Consider the following 19441-nt stretch of genomic DNA (forward strand, 5'->3'; position numbering starts at 1 on the left):
ACAACATATGGTCTTCATGAACCTAATGCATATTAAAAGTATTCTGATACTATAAAAAGCCACACATAATCAACAGTACTTTTGTAGTAAGCACTGTAATTCAGGACATAGCCTGTGTTCAGGACAGTTAAATTTTTGTAGATTCACCAACAAAGTAACATGTGTTTATTTTTAGTGAGTGGGTAAGTGATGTATCGCTATTTCTAATTTTAAAAGTATTTTACAGTTAAGGAATTTTATTGTTTTTGTGAAGTGTTTTTAATGTATTTGAGTAAAATAAAGTAATAATTAAATTAAATATCTCTGCATTAGTAGTGCAGAATTTTTTAGTCTTATTAAATAAATTTTAAAAATTCACTAATTTTAAAGTTTTCATGTACTATAATAAACATATCAGACATATAAACATTAGACACATTTTTTTTTTTTTTTTTTTCAAATACAGTACAAAGTCTGTAATCCGGACGTCCATAATTTGGAATGATCTATAATCTGGACCTCAAAGCTACAAACTTTATGCGCATGCACGTTTAATGTATATCGTATGGTATAAGCTAGGCTAAAATTATTTAAGGCATTTCAGTTAATGTTGCAGATTGCGTTGTTCCTTAATCTTCTAAATGGATCCGGCTTATTATTTTTTGCAGACTGTTAGAACAATTTTATAAAAATTAAGCTTGAACTTTCGATTATGTCAAAAAGAGTTTCCAATTCTGGAGCTGCCAAAGGATTTACAAAGCAAAAGCATGTTTCGATGTGCATTAAACAAAATGTGGAATTGCTGCAAAAAATGGATAAAGGTCTATCCGTCTCAAAATTATATGAGAAGTATGACATCAGAAAGTCCACTATATATGACATAAGAAAAAGGAACTTTGAATTTTTTGTGGAAGTATCTTAAACAACTTACATTGAAAGAAATGTTTAATAAAGTAAACAAATAAATATTGAGCTTTTATTTGTAAATTTTGATACCCTTTAGATCATAATTGTTCTTTATTTCATAAATGACAAATTTGTATTTTTAAATGTATAATTTCTGCATGCCATCTTACCAAATTTAAAGTGATGATCTATAATCCGGAAAAACCCCTAGTCTGGAATCGCCGAAGTGCCGGCGAGGATTATGGGCTTTGTACTGTATTATGAATACAGCCTTCTCTGTTAAACTGGGAGACTTCTCATATATATCACATTTTCTCATATCCTGAAAATCTACTTATGTACTTTTTTAGTTTATCTAGATTTAGGTTATCTCTTTCAAATGCAGTTTTCAAAGAATTATTGAATGATTGTATTAAAAGGCTCCGAGAAAAATTTTGATGACAAATTCTGGGGGAAAAGGGCAATGATGTTTTTATGTTGTTATATCTTTGTGGAACTTAGATTGTGCAAACTGTTTTTTTCCAAACCGAATCCATTTTGGAAATCTGTTGGTCATTTTATTAAAGTCTACTGATGAAGTCCACAAATATTAGTAAGTATTTGTTATGTAGGTCTGCCACTGACCTTAAAAATAAGACGTATATGAATATGCTTCAAAGGAAGTTTACAAAATTAGCTGTTGCGAATATAAATATGCTAGAAAAAAAAATGGGAGGATCCACCATGATCAAAAAGCAAACTTTCGTGAAAATTTTCAAAGAGATGTTGAACATGTTGGAGAAGTAGGGGAAAGCAGAGCTTTCTTTCATGAAAACAAGCATGGACAGAGAAGTTCATAACAACGATTTGTAGAGGGAAAGACTGTGTATCTTAAGTAATAATAGTGACATTCTACAGAGATGGAGCGAGCACCTGGATGAGTCTCTGAATTCCAACCTGTGTACATAGGATAATGAAATAAGTAGAAACTTAGGGCTATTTGATTCCCCATCTGGAAGAGGTGAATCATGTATAAAGAAATTAAAAACAATAAATCTCCTGTGTGAGAGAGTATTCCTTCAGATCTGTTAAAAGCTGCAAGACTGAATTCAACTTATTTGGGATTATGAGACACTCCAAACAGAATAAAATTTTAGTCACTAAAAGAGAGATGTGCTTGATTACACTAATTATAGAAGTCTTCTTTGTACATCTTTTAAAATTCTGTCAACTGTTCTTTCTAACAGAGTTTTTACCTTACATTGATAATACAATTTTCAAGTATCAGTGTGACTTTAGGAGGGAAACAAACTATTGAACAGTTTTTTTTCCAACATATTAAGAATTTAGGAGTGATATACTTTTTATCAATTTAGGAATTGCATATGAGTACATTAATAGGGAATTGACAAGGTGACCTAACAGAACAACTTGAGGTCAAGCATGGAGCGAGACAGCATTGGCATGCCTCTTATTTAAGGCTCGTTTCCACTACTGCGCGCGAACGCGTTGCGTGAGTTGAAGGCAAGCCTACGGCATCCGTACAAGCGTTTCCATTGCTGTGTATCCGTAGATTATTTTCATTTTCTGCCACTAGGTGCCACTGTAGTATTTTGGCGCCAAACAACCAGTTTGCCAGTTACAACGCTGAACATCTGAATTTTCCCCGTTTAAGCGAGTATTGTTTGTCTTGAATTTGATATGGATCCTAATGTAAAACGCAGAAAAGTTTTGTTTACTAAATTCCATGTTATTGGAAATTTTTATTTCTGCTTATGAACTGCAAAAGTAAAATATGCTAGCAATTTTTAGATAAGTAAGGTTATAATGCATATTATGAACATCACTAATTGCATAGAAGCTGAGGTAAATTTAAAAAATTTCTTTCCGTTTATAGAAGCCTTAAATATAATTGAAATAATATATATTATTAAAACTAAAATGTACTGTTACTGAAAAAATAAACAAATAAATAAATAAAATAAAAAAGTTAAACGAATTAAAAAATAGTTGGTACTTTAAAAAATACAGAGCAACTGTAAAGAAAGGTTCACAATATTTATGCAAAATTTGTTATGCTTGTATACCGCTTTCAGGGTCATAGCTGGATAAATTTGTTAGAAATCTCGTTTGTTTTTAAAATCCACTATGGGCAGTTATATTTTATGTATAATCCATAAAATATTATTTTTAATTCATATCTTTTTTTAGAGAAGAAGTTATAAAAATAAGCTTTTTCTCTCTATATATACACACATTAGGTAAAGAAAATGGAAATTAATTAATTCCTGTGTTTCTGCTGGAGAGGGCTGAATTTAAAAGCAATTAGTATAGTAATTTTTTGTTTAAAAAAGTTTAGGACATTAATACTGTCTGATGTTAATTGGTAATGAAAGTTTAGAGCAGTAAACATCCCAAAGTCTGAGCATATGTATGTACATTCACATAAAAGTGAAACGAAAATATATATATGTACAGGGTTTCAAAAGAATAAATAGTAAAGTTAAATTAAATTTAAATAATTCTCTTGTGCTATTGCTGCAATGAATGAAATTTGAATTTAACAAACATTTTCTATTCGTAAAAAGCAAATTTAAAGGTAATTAAATTTAAATGAAATTTAATGCAAACAAATCAATGATTAATTATTGCTGTGATATTATCTAGAATATCATTTAAATTCTGAGAGCATATGTAAATCAAGTTTGTCAAAATCCATGAATAAATATATAATTCCAAAAATTTATTTATCCTATTATTCACTTATGCATATAAATTTTTTATGATTAATAAATTTTTGGAATTGTATATTTATTCATGGATTCTGATACTTGCATTTGATTTACATATGCTCTCAGAATTCAAATGATATTGTAGATTAGTTCGCAGCAGTAATTAATTATTTATTTGTTTGCATTAAATTTAATTAACTTTAAATTTGCTTTTTACAAATAGAGAATGCTTGTTAAATTCGTATTATATAATTTTCAAAATTTTTTGCGCGGAAAATTTAAATAAATAAGAGCATAAATAAAACATATTTTATGCTTATAATAATAGAAATAAATTATAAAACACAAGTATAGATCAAATTGGGGGGAAAAAAAGCTAAGAAAGTTGCAGACAGGGTGGAAAAAGCTTATGGGATTTGAACTCACGACCCCAAAAGTTAAGCTTTGTTAACGTTAGCTTTACCACTAAGCTAGCATCAGGCGGGAATGGTACGCATATTTTGTCTTATATACATCATCAAGTAAATCAATTCTTAAAACTAAATTTTTTGGTTCTATTTCAGTGTGCTATTGTCTAAAAAATTCACCAGAGTTTGCTCTTCAGCTTCTAGTACATTTTTTACAAAAAACATTATCTTTTAAAGTGGCGTTCCGATTGAAGTTAAACGGGTTGCTAAAAATGTATTTCATGTGCTTACAAATATATGTTAGCCAAAAAGATATATTTATAAATAGAGAAATACAAATTTAACATACTCTTTAATGCAGTGGAATATTTTAAAAGGCTATCAAATTTAATTTATAATTAACATTTTTAGTTTTTACCTGTTTCAAAATAAATAAAAAATAAATCTTTTAATGCTATAGCAGTTTGATATAGTCAGACATTCATTTTCATTAAAAGTAAATTTGTATGCAGAACTAGGAAATAATTGCAGGACAAATTTTGCTATTTCATGGACTTGAAATTATAATTTTTACCGCTGATTTTTCTTGAACTGAATTTCTTGAACGCCTGATTTTATCTACAAACAAGTACTGTTATCTTATTTTTCTTATCTTTTTTTAACTAAATTCAGCTGATTGCTGACTTTTTTAGCATGCAGATTTCTCGCTGTAGTGTTAATTCAGAAATAAGTATTTTTTAGCAAAACATTCTTTCCCTAAGTGAGCGTTCATCGCTACTTCTGCCGCCATTAATTTTTGGTGACTACACCTGATTGTTCCTTTTTTACCATGTACCCCCAACACATCCGCATACATATTGATAGAAGTTGAACTCCATCCGTACATCATCCGTCATCGCACATCGACTAGATTGCAGATGTCAATCAAAGTGAATTCGCTCGCTGATTGGAGAAACGCATATGCAGCAGTGGAAACGGGCCATAATATTGCATTCAAAAAAATTGGTCTAGGGTCAGTGCTGGAGGGATTCTAAAGATCAAAAACTGGAAAACACTTGTCAAAAGTAGGGATTTCTGAAGAAGGCCAGAGCCCATGTTGGGCTGTCGACCCAAAGAAGGAAATATTTGTATTTATTACTATCATTTTATGGGTTACTATTTAATTAAATTCATTTACTTCTGTTGCAAAAAATTGGCGACACAAATCTGATATCAACTCAAGCACAAAATTCTGGACCGGATCATCAGTTGTGATGAAAAGTGGATTTACTTCAACAAGACAGGCCAAAAGGGATTGTTGGTGTGCGCCCGGTGAGCCCATCCAGAGTGTCATAAAATGCAATTTGACCAACAAAAATATCATGCTTTTTACTTGTTGGGATTGCCATTGTATTATCCACAAAGAGCATCTGGAAAAATGTAGAGACTAACACCTCACCTCGATGGTGAGATGTACAGTGAGATGCTAGTCCGTGTTGATGCTGCCATCAAGGAAAAACGTTGAACCAACGTTTTAATAAGATAACAGTACTTGAACGCAAGTTCCGGCGCAAAAAGATAATTTTCCATCAAGATAATGTTAGACCACATGTGTCTGCATTCACCAGCTGGACTCTGTACAAATTCAAATGGGATCTTTTACAACACTCACCATATAGACCCAACATTGCTCCTTCTTATTTCAGACCTTTTTTCATACCTGCAGCTACATCTTGCTGGTGCTATCTTCCATTCTGCATATGACATCTGAAATGAGGTTGATAAGGCTGAATCAGGTCTGCTTTTGGACTCAAGGCCAACAAGTTTCTTCGTTGAATCCTTTGAAAAACTACCAAAACGTTGATTACTACCCACACTAAAGGTATTGCTTTTATGTTTTTTCCCCTTGAGAAAATTTTTTGGCAGAAAGCTTTCATTACAACCTGATATTTCAATTAGCTCGGTATGTATATATCTAATTATTTGGGTAATCTGCAAACTTTCATAAACCTTTGTTATCTTCAAATGATTAAGGTTTATGAATAAAATGTACCTTGATAAATCATACTGAGTGGAAATCTATATTTAACATCGTATCTTTATTATATTTAAAATAGTATTTTTCTGAACTGAAAGCAATGATAATTTTGTGTGTAAGAGTAAAGGCTAATAGCTGGAACTCTGTTAAAGCATGAATCGGCTGATGTTGTGTATTTCGATAGTAATATATTTTTTCCCCCTTAGTTTAAATTGAAGGTAATGATTATTGGGTATGATACCTATCATGATTCCTCAAGGAAAGGACGTTCAGCTGGAGCATTTGTTGCAAGTATGAATCAGCTAATGACTCGTTGGTTCTCAAAGGTCTCATTCCACTCTGCTGGTGGATGGGAAGAGTTGTCAAATCATTTGAGAGTGAACTTAACTGGTGAGTGCTTAGATGAATAATTTGTTGATGATACATTACAACCAGAATCATTATTCTTCATTTTTTATATTTATGATTTCATTCAAGATTCATTATTTTGTTTATTGTAAAGTTGTAAAAGAATGAAACTAAATAGTTTGACATAGTGTATTTAAATTTCCTTAAAATGCAGAGGCATTCATCTGCTGAATTCCAGCTCTGCATTTTAGCTTAATGAAAAATATTCTAAGAAACGTTAAAAAAAAAAAAAGTGTAATTATTTTAAATTTAACTGCATAGTTAGTTTTGTTAATAAGATAATCTGCTGGTGGTTAAAATAGTTGGTGCATAATGATAGCTGCAATAAAAGAATTCGTTATTTTTCCTCTTAAAATAAGTTCTCGTGTCCAGTAAAAATATAAATGATACAAATTCTTTTGGACAGGGGAAACAGCTGCAAAATTTATTATTATTAAATAATATTTTTTATTTAACTCACCTCATCTAACTGAAAGTACTGTTATATATGTACAGGTTCGTAATTGATTGAATGCATGCAGACCTGATAGCCTAAAATTTATTGTCAGAAAAAAAGAATACAGTTCTGGAACTCCTTACAAAAGTACTCGTATTGCTCTTCTCATTATGGCAAAGCACATTCAGTAGTTACCATTTTAAACTGCTAACAGAACACAATGCAAGATCTGCTGCTGTCTCCAGTCTTACACAGTTTTCCTCTGTTCAGTGAGAAATTACCTGTATCTTCCATTTCTCAAAATTACTGAAAGACATATATGTTTACAGTTGTGTAAGAGGAACAGTTACATAGGCATTTTGGCCAGTTACCATTATATAGGGACTGGACCAAATTCTCACCAATTTTTGAAATCTTGCCAAATTTGGCAACCAAAAATTAGCTGCCCAAATCATCGCCAGTTTGATAATATGTCGCCAATTTAACAAGACAGCCATTTACTTCAATGCTAATGTCCCTGTAATCTTATTTTTCCCGTGGTGCTTCACTTTTTTTAAGGCATTTCTTGTTACATTATATAAATTTCATAACATTGTATTTGGTTTTGATTAAAAACCTATGACCTAAAACTTTTTGATTAGCATTTTCTAAATTCAGTTTAATTGTTTAGTGGTGAGAAACATTATTGTATTTTTGGTTATGCAGTTTTCATCTACAAAAGCTTTACTTATTACTCAGCTTTCTTTCAAAACTTAGTTTTACTGGAGAGGTCATTTTTAAAATACATTTTTGTGCTGGAGTTTTTTGGCTACATCATATTTCTTTACAGAAAACTTGTGTATAATTCAAACTTTTTGTGTTTTAATTTGTGTGCTAGCAAACGTATTGCAAGTTTTAGATATTTAAATTGTGTTTTATTACTCATCTGAACATTATTTGTGCGGTCCAGTGGATTTTTAACTTATTTTATTAATACGGTACAAAGTCCGAGATCTGGACCTCAAAGCCATCAACAAACTTTTTTTAAAAAAAGGAATTTTCTTGGGTGCTGTGCGCTTGCGCATTTCACCCCCCCCCCCCCAAATAATAAAACATATGGAGGGCATAGACTTCATCTACTATGAATACTTCGTATAATTTCTACGAAAATTCTTAATAACTGTGAGCTGCAGAAAATACCGCAAAAACTACATATTTTACTGAAAGGGGCAAGGCAAACAATATGAAATTACCGAACCGATTTATTTCTCTAAAGATTAGCACAATGCTTGTGACATCATGTTTCGCATGTTAAGTAAATAGTATTGCTGATATTTGAAGAGTTATTAAATCTTATTTCTGCAAATTCCAACTTTTGTCTGTCCAATAAGGCATCCTTCCTGGGGGGTTGACTCAGGCGAACACCTGGTAATTACTGGTTAAGATTTGTACCTAGGCAGTCTCAACCACCGGGGTTGGGTATATAATTTGATTTTACGGTACTGGAACCCAAGTATTGTACTCAGGTTGATTCAGGCTTGGCAGGGACAGTACTGGTAATGTCGTGTCTGTTCCTTCGGCTGTGGTGGAGCTAGATTGGAGATCGTCAACCAAGTCCCCGGGGGTTTAACCTCATTCCATTCTCGTGATGGGGACTGACAGAGTGGTCAGAGCGCACTTTACGACGTACGTTTAGCCGACGGAGTGGTGCCCGGAGGCAAACTGATTAAGTTCAATTGATAACTACGATTTGTTCTGCCCCAATGCTTTGTATAAAGCCGGGCAGGAGTCGCGCCCACGAGGATGAGGTCCCCTGGACCATAGATAAATTCCGTATGGGTCCACAAGTTGGACCTGGGCCCGGGGATCTATGTTTGTCTGTTGCATCTGTCCAATAAGGCAGGTGCAATGGAGGGCTTGTAAGGCCCTGTTTAATTATATTAAGATATATTATGAAATAGTGGAATATTAAGATGAGAAAACACATTTTCTAGTGAGTTGTGATTATAAACTGAATGTTTTTTGAGTTCATAAATTATGTCTCAGAGAATAAGAAGTTCAAATTATCAAGGCAAAAATTTAAATTGTTTCATTAATACTTGTGTTCTGTAGAATTGTCACGTATTAAAGCTTTTAAAGTTTTTGCAAATCGTGCATTGCATTAGTAGCAGACATTTTAGTTGCGCATGGCATCAAAAGTGACTGTAAATGGCATGCATTTCCTCATCCTCATAAAGAAAAATTAGTGCTACAAAATCAAAAGAAATATCAAGTTTCTTCTTAAAAGACTATAAAAATTATGTTATAAAAGCCAAATGATATATAATTTGTAATAGTATTGCTTTGGGAATTGTGTATATACGTGTGCGTGTCATATTTAATTGGCTAATTTTTGTGTTTTCAAGTGATATCATAATTTATTTACCCTCAGCACACAGCCAACATGCACTACACAGATAGTTTAAAATTTTCTTGAAACGTACCTGGAAAAATCTGAGAATTTTATTCTCCTCTTTTAGTGTCATCCCTGCTATTATAATAGCAATTTTATGAAAACTAAAGTTTGAACTTTGACAATATCAAAAAGATTTTTTAATTCTGGAGCTGCAACAGGATCTGCAAAGCGAAAGCATGTTTCAATGCCCGTTAAAAAAAAAAGTGGAATTACTGCAAAAATGAATGCCATCTCAAAATTTTGTGAGTAATATGGCATTGGAAAGTTAACTCTACACGACATAAACAGAAGAAGGATCTTTTTGAATTTTTTGTGAATTTCGACAACCTACTCACAATAAATAACAGAAAAATTATTCATTATGCTAAAAGTGATGATTGAACAGGTCAAACAGCGTTGCAGTGAGGACGTGCCATCGACGCGTCCAAGCCAAAATATTTCATGAAGAAATGAACTTGAAAACTGAGTGCACATAATCGACAAATTGGTTAAACCAAATTAAAAGATCTCCGTGATTTAAGGAAAGTAAAAATTTCAGGTGAAAAACTTTCAGCTACTGAATTATTTGCAGATGAATTCATTGAACACATTAGTTGTGAAAAGTTATCTTCAGAACAGATTCACAGTGCTGATGAAATTCACAGCACTGTGAACGCTGCTGATGAATTCGCAGTGGCGGTGAAAAAATTGGCGACACAAATCTGATATCAACTGGAGCACAAAATTCTGGACCCGATCGTCACTTTACAATATTGCTTTTATCTTATCCCTTTCACAATATAGCTTTTCTGGCAATATGTACTGCAAAATACCTTGGCAACTTCTAAAGGAAAGGCTCCAACTCGTGTCGAAAAATCCAAAGTGATATTAACAATTTTAGCATGCGCAAAATGGGTATGCACAAGTGTAATCAGAAAAAAATACATAGCTTTGAGCATTTAAATGAGCAAAGATTATGCATCCATATTATTCATTCCTCCAAATACAGGGTAAGTCAAAAGTAATATAGTGGTTACAAACAGCTATAAATATTTAATAGAAAAGAGTTTATTGATAAGAGTAACACAGAATGTAGACGGTATTACAAAATTTCTTTACATAAGGCGCAGGTGCAGTGAAGCGGAAGCATAAGCATGCAAGTTGAAACTTTGCATTGACAAGAAACCTGTTCATTGCTCGCGTTTCATTCGTAAAAATGGCGATTCCCGTGCAAAAAGCATTCTGTGTGTTAGAATTTTAAAATGTCATTCTGTTATAACAGTGGAGAGAAGATTTCATCATCGTTGCAAGCAAGAACCTCCAAATGTGAACAACATATGCAGATGGCATCACATGTTTAAAGAAATAGGATGTCTGTGCAAAGGGGAAAGTAGCGGAAGGCCACATGTTTCAGCAGATAACGTAGAAAGAATTTTCCGCACGTGTGAATGAAGCCCATTGAAATCGACGTACAAACGCAGTAGGGAGTTTACAAATGTTACAAAAAACAGTGTAGCGTGTTCTCGGAAAGAGGCTGCAAATAAAACCGTACATCATTCATCATGTGCAGCAATTGAAAGAGGAAGACTTTGGCAAACGTACGATTTACGCTACTTTTATGCTGGAAAGCATGGCAATGGCTGGTCTCATTTTTAGCAATGAATCAACTTTCCACATGAGTGGGAAGGTTAACCGGTACAATAGTCGAATATGGAGTAGCCTTCCACTGTAATTAAACATCAATGGGACTCGGCGAAAGTTAATGTGTTCTGTGCAATTTCATTACGTAAATTCTATGGTGTGACATCAAATACTTACCTAGACGTTCTTGAGGTATGATTACTGCCACAGCTAGACTCTTGACTCCATGGATTACATCTTTCAGCAAGATAAAGCACCCCCACGCTGAAGTACGGAGGTTCGCACATTTTTAACCTTTTAACTGTAGTACCCGAAACAATCTCAGGCACAGCACTGGTATTCCAAAATGTCACGCCCGAATACTACTTGGGCTTGCTTTTTTTTTTTTTTTTTTTCCCTGAGTGCATTGTATTGTTATACCGGAATATATATCGTGATAAGTTTATTCCGCCTTCAATTCAACAGATGGCAGCTCTTTACTGAAGGTTTCAAAGGATAAAAGTTAAAGTGCTCGGTTTTTTTTTTTTTTTTTTTTTTGTGTGTGTGTGTGTGTGTGTGTGTAAAGTATTGCAAGGCAAACATTACATTTTTTTGGAATAAAAAAAATTTATGATTTATGCACTTAAATCATCAAAATAACTTGACAGTTAAAAGGTTAAATCAACATCTTCCAAAGCGTTGGATCGATCAAAGTGAAGCTGCTGACGATGTCTTCTACTCTTGGCCACTGAGGTCTCCAAACTTGACGCCTTGCGATTTCCCCCCCCCCCTGTAGAAGACAATGTGTTTGTGCCTCCAATGCCCAAAGTAAGCATTTGTAATGCGCTTGCGTTAGTAACTGAACAAATGCTTCAGAATGTCTGGTGTGAAATGGATTATCGCCTAGATGTTCTTCGTGTGACCAAGGGAAGTCACATAGAACGTCTATGACGTATGTATACAAAATTTTGAAGTTCTCTCTACATTATGTTCGTTTCAATAAATAATTCGTTTCCAATAAATAGTTATTGCCGTTTGCAATTGCTATATTCATTTTGACTTACCCTGTAGTATAGCCATCATTCAGCCAATGCATATACGAAGTGCTCGTGTTGAGATGCAAAGTACGTAGCGTATTGGGAAACTAAGTACCGTTTCATTCTAGCGCTGTGGTAGGCGTCTCGGGCAGGCTCACTAGTCTTTCTTGTTCACTGACTTTCAATTGTCTCCATTTTGGTTGCTCTATGTTGTGTTTTCAGTTTGCTGTGCACATTCAAAATGTTTAAGACAATTAGTTCTCCTACTGACTGTAAGATTCGTGCAGTGATTAAATTTTTGAATGCGAGGAATGTTAAACCGGCCGAAATTTATCGTCAAGTGACAGAAGTTTATGGTGAATACGCGATAAGTGATGGAATGGTGAGAGAGTGGGTAAGAATGTTAAATGCAGGTCGAACAAATGTCCACGTCGAGGCTCGGAGTGGTCGGCCTTCTGTTGTCACCAATGATTTAGTAAGGAAAGTTGATGGAGCAATTCATGAGAACAGAAGCTTCACAATGACAACTCTTTCAGAGGCATTTCCAGAAATTTCACGTACTGTTTTGTTCGAAATTGTGTCTGACCGCTTGAATTATCGCAAACTGTGTTCCCAATGGGTTCCAAAAATGCTGACTGATGTTCACAAAACAAAGCGACTTGGTAGTGCCCTGACATTTCTCACGTGGTACAGCGATGAGGGAGAAAACTTTTTAAACCAAATTGTGACAGGTGATGAAACTTTGTGTCATTTCACGCCAGAATCGAAACAATTGATGGAGTGGAGACACACTCATTCTCCAAAAAAACAAAAGTTCAAAGTAACAATGTCATCACAAAAAATCATGTGCACTGTCTTCTGGGATAGGAAAGGCATTTTGCTTACTGAATTTCTTCCCAGAGGTGAAACCATTAATGCGGCACGATATTGTGAGACTTTAACAAAACTAAGGCGTGCCATTCAAAACAAACGAAGGGGAATGCTCAGTAAAGGAATTGTGTTGCTCCATGACAATGCTCGGCCCCGTACTGCTGGTGTCACTCAATTGTTAATTCGACAGTTTCGTTCGGAGCAGTTCAATCACCCGCCGTACAGCCCGGACTTGGCGCCGTCCGACTATCACTTGTTCCTGCACATGAAGCGCGAGCTTGGTGGCAAACGCTTTGGATCTGACGATGACGCGAAAAATGCTGTGGAGTCATAGTTATCGAAACTGGCGGGAAGTTTCTTTGACGATGGTATACAAAAACTGGTCACCCGCTATGACAAGTGTTTGATCATTGGCGGAAACTATGTTGAAAAATAGTTTGACGTGTTTTTCATGTAAAAAATAAAATTGGATTCGAAAAAATTGTTTTACTTTTATTTTTATTTTTTTTTTTTTTTTTTTATTTTTTTTTCTTTTTCCAAAACAGTACTTAGTTTCCAAATACGCCTCGTAGCATTTTAAAAATCTATCTTAAATTTCTTTTATAATGGCATGACTGTTCAATAATTTTTGAAATATTTTGGCATAAAATATGCTGTGTGGGAGAATTGCAATCATTGGAGGATGTGTCTCCAGATAATTTTAAAAATGCTTAGAATAATTCATGGCCAGCTACCATATTTCATGGTGAGGATGATGAAAATGATAGCCGGGAATTTTAAGATTCTCGGATATTGCAAACTAAGGTGAAATTTTCCATTTAATGGATTTTGTAAAATGTGGAGAAGATATTACAGAAGTTTTTCATTGCGAAGACAATGCCCCAATCATTAATCAATTAACGTGAGGCAAAATTTGTAGTATGGTTCTAGATCCAGAAAATACCACTACCGACAGTGAAGAAAGTAACAGAGAGCTTATTGAGAACAAAAAAAAATTTCAATTGAAGTTAGAATTATCGACGCAGCAATTACAGGACTTGACCGATGGAACTTTGTAACTGAACAAGAAATTATGTATGTTTAGAGAATTAAAGAGAAAGTGTTAACACAAAAAACGAAGCAATTTAAAACAACTTACATTGAAAGAAAGGTTTATTAAAGTAAACAAATATTAAGTTTTTTTGTAAATTGTAATACCCTTTAGATCAGGGTTTCTTAAACTGTGGGTCACGACCCACAAGGGGGTCTCGGGACCCGCAGCAGGGGGTTGCTAAAAATTTTAGCAGTTTTGATATTTCTTTAACTTATTATAATAATTTTACAATTACCAAATATTTTTACACAGTGTGTCTGAAAATAGATAAAGATAATACAGACAAAGAAAAAAAATTTCGACGCATCTTTTTATAATATAAACATTCATTTTCTTTGCTTTGCACATGACACTGTCATTTCGTCTGTTAGTTATTTAAAATTTTCACATTGTTCTATGTCTTAAAGTTAATGACTGAAAACTGCAATGGTATATTATTACAGTACAAGTGGGAAAATTGACAGTTTCACTCACGTGTGTGTTGGATTTGCACAACACTTATATGGTCCCACAAAATTTTTCTAAATATTATGGAATCCTAAGGGTCAGGAAAAAATTGCTTGGTGATAAAAAGGAATCATGACTGAAAAAAGTTGAAGAAACCCTGCTTTAGATTATAAGTGCCTTATTGTTTCATAAGTCATGATTTCATATTTTTAATTTTATAATTTCTATATGCCATATTACTAGATTTAAACTGATGATCTGGGGAATATCCCAAATCCGGAACTGCTGAAGTCACAATAAGTCCGAATCTCGGAATTTGTACTGTATTGATTTGTTACTGAAGTGACATATTTAGTTAAAAACTACTACTTTATATTTTCATGGAATTAATGTATATTTTGAATTTAGAGATTTATTTGACGTGTGTATTTAATGTGATACTTACCCAAGGAATTTCTTGTAGAGGCATTAAGGAAATACAAGGAGCACAATGGTTGTGTTCCTGATCGCATCATTTTCTACAGAGATGGCGTAGGGGACGGTCAGATTCGTTATGTAAAGGAATGGGAAATAAAACAGTTCGTTAGTGTTATTAACGACATGCTGGGTGACAAAGGGTATGTCGTGTTTTTGTACTGTATTAAATATATATTGAAAGAGATTGATTGAATTTATGATTTCATGTATTATATAGTTTTAAAACTGGAGTCTAAAGGTTTGATGAAAATTTTTTCAGAACACGTTATGCCTTTATTATCGTGAACAAGAAGGTAAATGCTCGCTTCTTTCACAAAACTCAAAGTGGGTACTTAAATCCACCACCAGGGACCTTGATTGACAATACTGTCACACGCTATGATCGGTAAGTATTTAACATCCTCTGATGATTAACGCATAACTAGAGATTGTACAGATATTTTATGTTAAAAATGTGCAAAAATTTAATGTAATAATCTTCATGATGTTATTTTTGTGCTATATAAAAAGTTATTTTAGATGAATGAAAAAACAAATGCCTAGCATGCTTTATTGTAATATGTAACTACAGAGCCATTGCTGATATTCTAGTTGTAAGAGTTTCTAGTAATTTAAAATTAAAGGATAACCATCATCTATATATTTAATGCCTCAGATTAGAAACCATTGAATGAGAAAGTTGTCAAAATACTATTTTAATTTTTTGGGGGATCCGAGAAAGTGGGTACCTTAAGCTACAGCTTGTGTAGCTTATACGTAAATCCTGTGCTGCCTGCTTTAGGAGAAAAATGAAATGGGCAGTTGCATAGAATAATGTAAATAAAGTTTTTGTTTAGTTGAGATATGATTTTTAATGAGTAAATTGTCTACAAAATTGATAATACCAAAACTGATAACCCTAACATAATTTTGTTGTCATTAGAAAGAAGTGATTCTCAATACTAATGTTTATTAATGTTATCAGAAATATTAGTTATCACAGAATAATCACAGCTTGAGGATTGAATTCATTGCATTCTAAAGAATATGGAAAAGAAATAATACTGATAGCTAACTCATTTGATATGAGTTTTGTGACAGTAATAAGCGTGGATGAAGTAACAAAATATATTATTTCCATTTATAGTGTAAAGCATACATACATACCTCCCTCCCCCCGAAAAAAAACTTCCTCTGAATCTCTGAAATTCTGATCAAGATGATTCCATAGCGTAGCTGCCAGCTCTCCTAGATTTTCTTCGTATCTCCTGGTAAATTGCTCAATCCCCTAGTTTTTAATTTTTAGCCTATACTTAATTGCTTGCAAGCAATAAATTACATTTAGTTATTTAATGAAACTTACAAGGCAAATAGCATACCTGCACCTCTAGTGATTTTCAGAAAAATTTTACCTATTAAATTTTATTTCATCTGAAATGTACTTTTTGCTGATCTACTTGTCTATTGTAGACATGTCGAGTTTTATAAGAAGATTCAAGCAATGTTTCATCAGTTATTTTTTTGTATTAATTTTATTTTACCTCTATATATGGTAAATATTCTTTCAAATACTACGTACATTAATGAATAATGTACTTTTTTTGATTTTCTCAAGTATAAAACTAAATAAAGAACACAAATATATATTGAAAAATATTAATTAAAATACCCAGTTAAATGCTAATATATATTAATCAGAATTTTTTACAAATAGTGTAACTTGAATTGTATGTTAAAGTCAGTTTTGAGTTAATTTGAATTAGTGTCACTGCTCAGCATGAAAACAGTCTGGTTTTCTCTCAAGTCTTTTTCCCATGTAATTGTCTTAGAATATTCAAAATTCTCAGAAAATGTATCAATTTTCTCTATAAAATTAATTTTACCCTTTTTTCCCTCTTTTTTTCCAAAATATTTGTCTTTTTGCTGTTACAGAATTGGTAGGGATATTGTTTCTTGAGCATTTTAGACATTGCAGCTTAACTAGAGATTGTACGGATTAGAAGTTTAGAAGGATTTGAAGGCAAGATTTATAGACCCATGATTCTCGAAGATTCGAGAAATATGTGACAAAATAAAAAATATCTCCATGGTATCAACATGTAATGGATGTGTTTTACAGAAAGTTTGCGATAAATTTCTTACTTTTTGGAGAGCGCCTGAAAGAACATTGAAAACATAATATTTGAATGTTTTACTCCTGATACTAGAATCTTTTTCTTAACATGTTTATCTTCCCTTTATTTTCTCTACTTTTCACTAAACACAAGCATGGAAAATATCAAAAATGCCTATAATCTTATCACTTGGGCAGACATTATAGAAAGGGATTTTTTTATTAATAGAGAAATTGAAAACTTACAATTTGAAAGATTCATCTAATATATCTTAATGCATCGTACACAGAGTGGGCACTAGGGATTTTCCCCACCTGATTGCAATCTGTGTGGATCCTAAATTCTGCTGACTGGATTCTTTTTAAATTCTGCTTCCAAATGCCGTAAAAAAAAGTTGTGTTTACTATGAGTTTCATATGAAGTTCTGTACCTACCAGATTTCTCAATATTACAAACCACAAATTTGTTTCATCTATTGTTAGGCATTTTAACTTTTTGATATTTAAAGTTTGTAAATCGAAATATTGAAACTCATTCAATACAGTGTGAAGTTCTGATTTTATGAATGGCAAATGTCTGGATATTAAATATAACAGTATAAGAAAGTGGAAAATAAGTCCTAATATTGTGTGCACTGTATTCATTCATATTTGAAATCAGGCACCGATTTCATTCATGTTTGTTTCCTTAACTGTCAACTGTACAGAAAGTTGTACATGTATTTTTCTTTGGAGCTGTTTCCTATTTCATAATTATTAATTTGTATTAACATGCAATATAATTATGTGATTATCATTAGTAAAATTTTTATATGTTTGTAGGTATGATTTTTATCTCGTATCCCAAAGTGTTAGACAAGGAACCGTAGCTCCAACTATGTACAATGTTATAGAAGACAACAGTGGTCTAAAGCCTGAACATCTTCAAAGGCTTTCTTACAAATTAACTCATTTGTACTATAACTGGCCAGTAAGTTTTTATACATATATATTTGCATTGAATTACTGCTGTTCAGATGTATAATTATGTGTCTGGAATGATTTAGATGTTCATTTATTATATCGCTATGTTATATAATGTATGTATATTAAATGTTGGTTTGTGTTTTTATTTATTAACTAAAAGTATTCATAAGTGTGCATCTGGTGAAGGAATGAATGAATAGTGAGATACTTTATATATGAAACAAAGACTTGTCTGTTAATCAGTCTTTCTAGAAAGAGAAATTAAGGGCATATGGAGAGAATGATGTAGCAGGCGTGTAAATGTATGAATTGATTTGTGGATGTCTTAATTCTGATTCTTGTTATGAGATTTTAAATTGTATATAAGAAAATTTTAACCTTAAAAGCAATTGCATTCATATTTGGAAATTTTTTAATTTCTGTCATTTTTTGCCATAACTATTGCAAATAGCAATAGCGGCTTTTTATTTATTTATTTTTATTCTATCTTTATTATTATTTAATTTTGCCTGTTGTAGTGATGCAGCTCACTTTATTTTTAAATTATTTAGGTGATTTATTTTTAATACTAATGAACTGAAAAAAATTTGTTAGATTTTTAAATAGGTCATAATTGTAACCAGTTGCATTGAGCAGAATGTAATGTATACTACTCAGATTTTTAAATACGTCATAATTGTAACACAGTTGCATTGAGCAGAATGTAATGTATACTACTCAGATTGTTGTTGTTGACTAAAGCTCACTTGCTTTGACCTATAGTCAGTCCAAGCCCTCGAAATTCCTCATGTTAAGGTGCACAAGATACACCTGTCGACTCAGGCGAGCGCAGTTCGCGAAGCGGGCTCTCGCTCGTTTTAGCGTAATCCCAGGATATTCTGTAGACTATTTTCTAGCGAGAATGTACCATAACATACAAGAGTCTATGTCGTGAGAAGTTATAGCAATTATAGCGAGTAAAAATTCTCAGGTTGTGAGATAAATTCCATAAAATAGGTCTGTGACCAAAAAAACTGCTTCTGCAGTCTGTGCTGCCACTCATTGGGGCGAAGCGTATACAGAGTGGCTGGAAGAAAGCAGCAGGGTAAAGAGCGAAGAATTACCTGGCCAAAGAAAAGTGTTGGAGGGAGTAAGCTTAAGTGAGCCAAAATAATTCTTAAACAAGGTTAAGATGGTAATTAAAGTTCATAATTATTTTACACTTTTTTTAGTTACTCTCCACAGACCATAATTTAGTTATTATTATTTAAACTATTAACTTCCTCCATTGTGAAGAATAATAAATTAGTTTTCTCCCTTATGTCCTTCACATTTTTCATTGATGAGAGATTGTTTTAAAATATTTGGGTAACATTCCGAAGTTCAGTGCCAAAAGCATTATGGAATTCAGTAAGGATTTTGATAAATTCTAATATCTGTGCGAAACTGCAGTTGTTCGTGATAGACATAACACTAAAAGCAGCATTTTTGCCATTGGTAGGAATATTATTATGGGCTGTGGAGGCAACGAGATAACTAGGGTTGGAACTGGAATTCGCAGCGGCAGGGTCAGGAGTAAATTT

The 19441-nt window shown here is 33.0% G+C and overlaps 1 protein-coding gene across 1 annotated transcript in view; it reads left to right on the plus strand.

Moving 5' to 3' along the window:
• Positions 1 to 19441, plus strand: part of aub (piwi like RNA-mediated gene silencing protein aubergine) — a 138475-nt gene that overhangs the window by 96960 nt on the left and 22074 nt on the right. Inside the window, exons 15-18 of the mRNA XM_085815918.1 lie at positions 6227 to 6410; positions 14808 to 14961; positions 15081 to 15206; positions 17736 to 17883. Of these exons, the coding sequence (XP_085672044.1) occupies positions 6227 to 6410; positions 14808 to 14961; positions 15081 to 15206; positions 17736 to 17883 (612 nt within the window). The remainder of the gene's footprint in view (positions 1 to 6226; positions 6411 to 14807; positions 14962 to 15080; positions 15207 to 17735; positions 17884 to 19441) is intronic.

The sequence above is a fragment of the Stegodyphus dumicola genome, chromosome 4 (assembly GCF_044657685.1).
Source record: "Stegodyphus dumicola isolate Sdum_Otavi_A_Nest chromosome 4, ASM4465768v1".
Taxonomy (NCBI): domain Eukaryota; kingdom Metazoa; phylum Arthropoda; class Arachnida; order Araneae; family Eresidae; genus Stegodyphus; species Stegodyphus dumicola.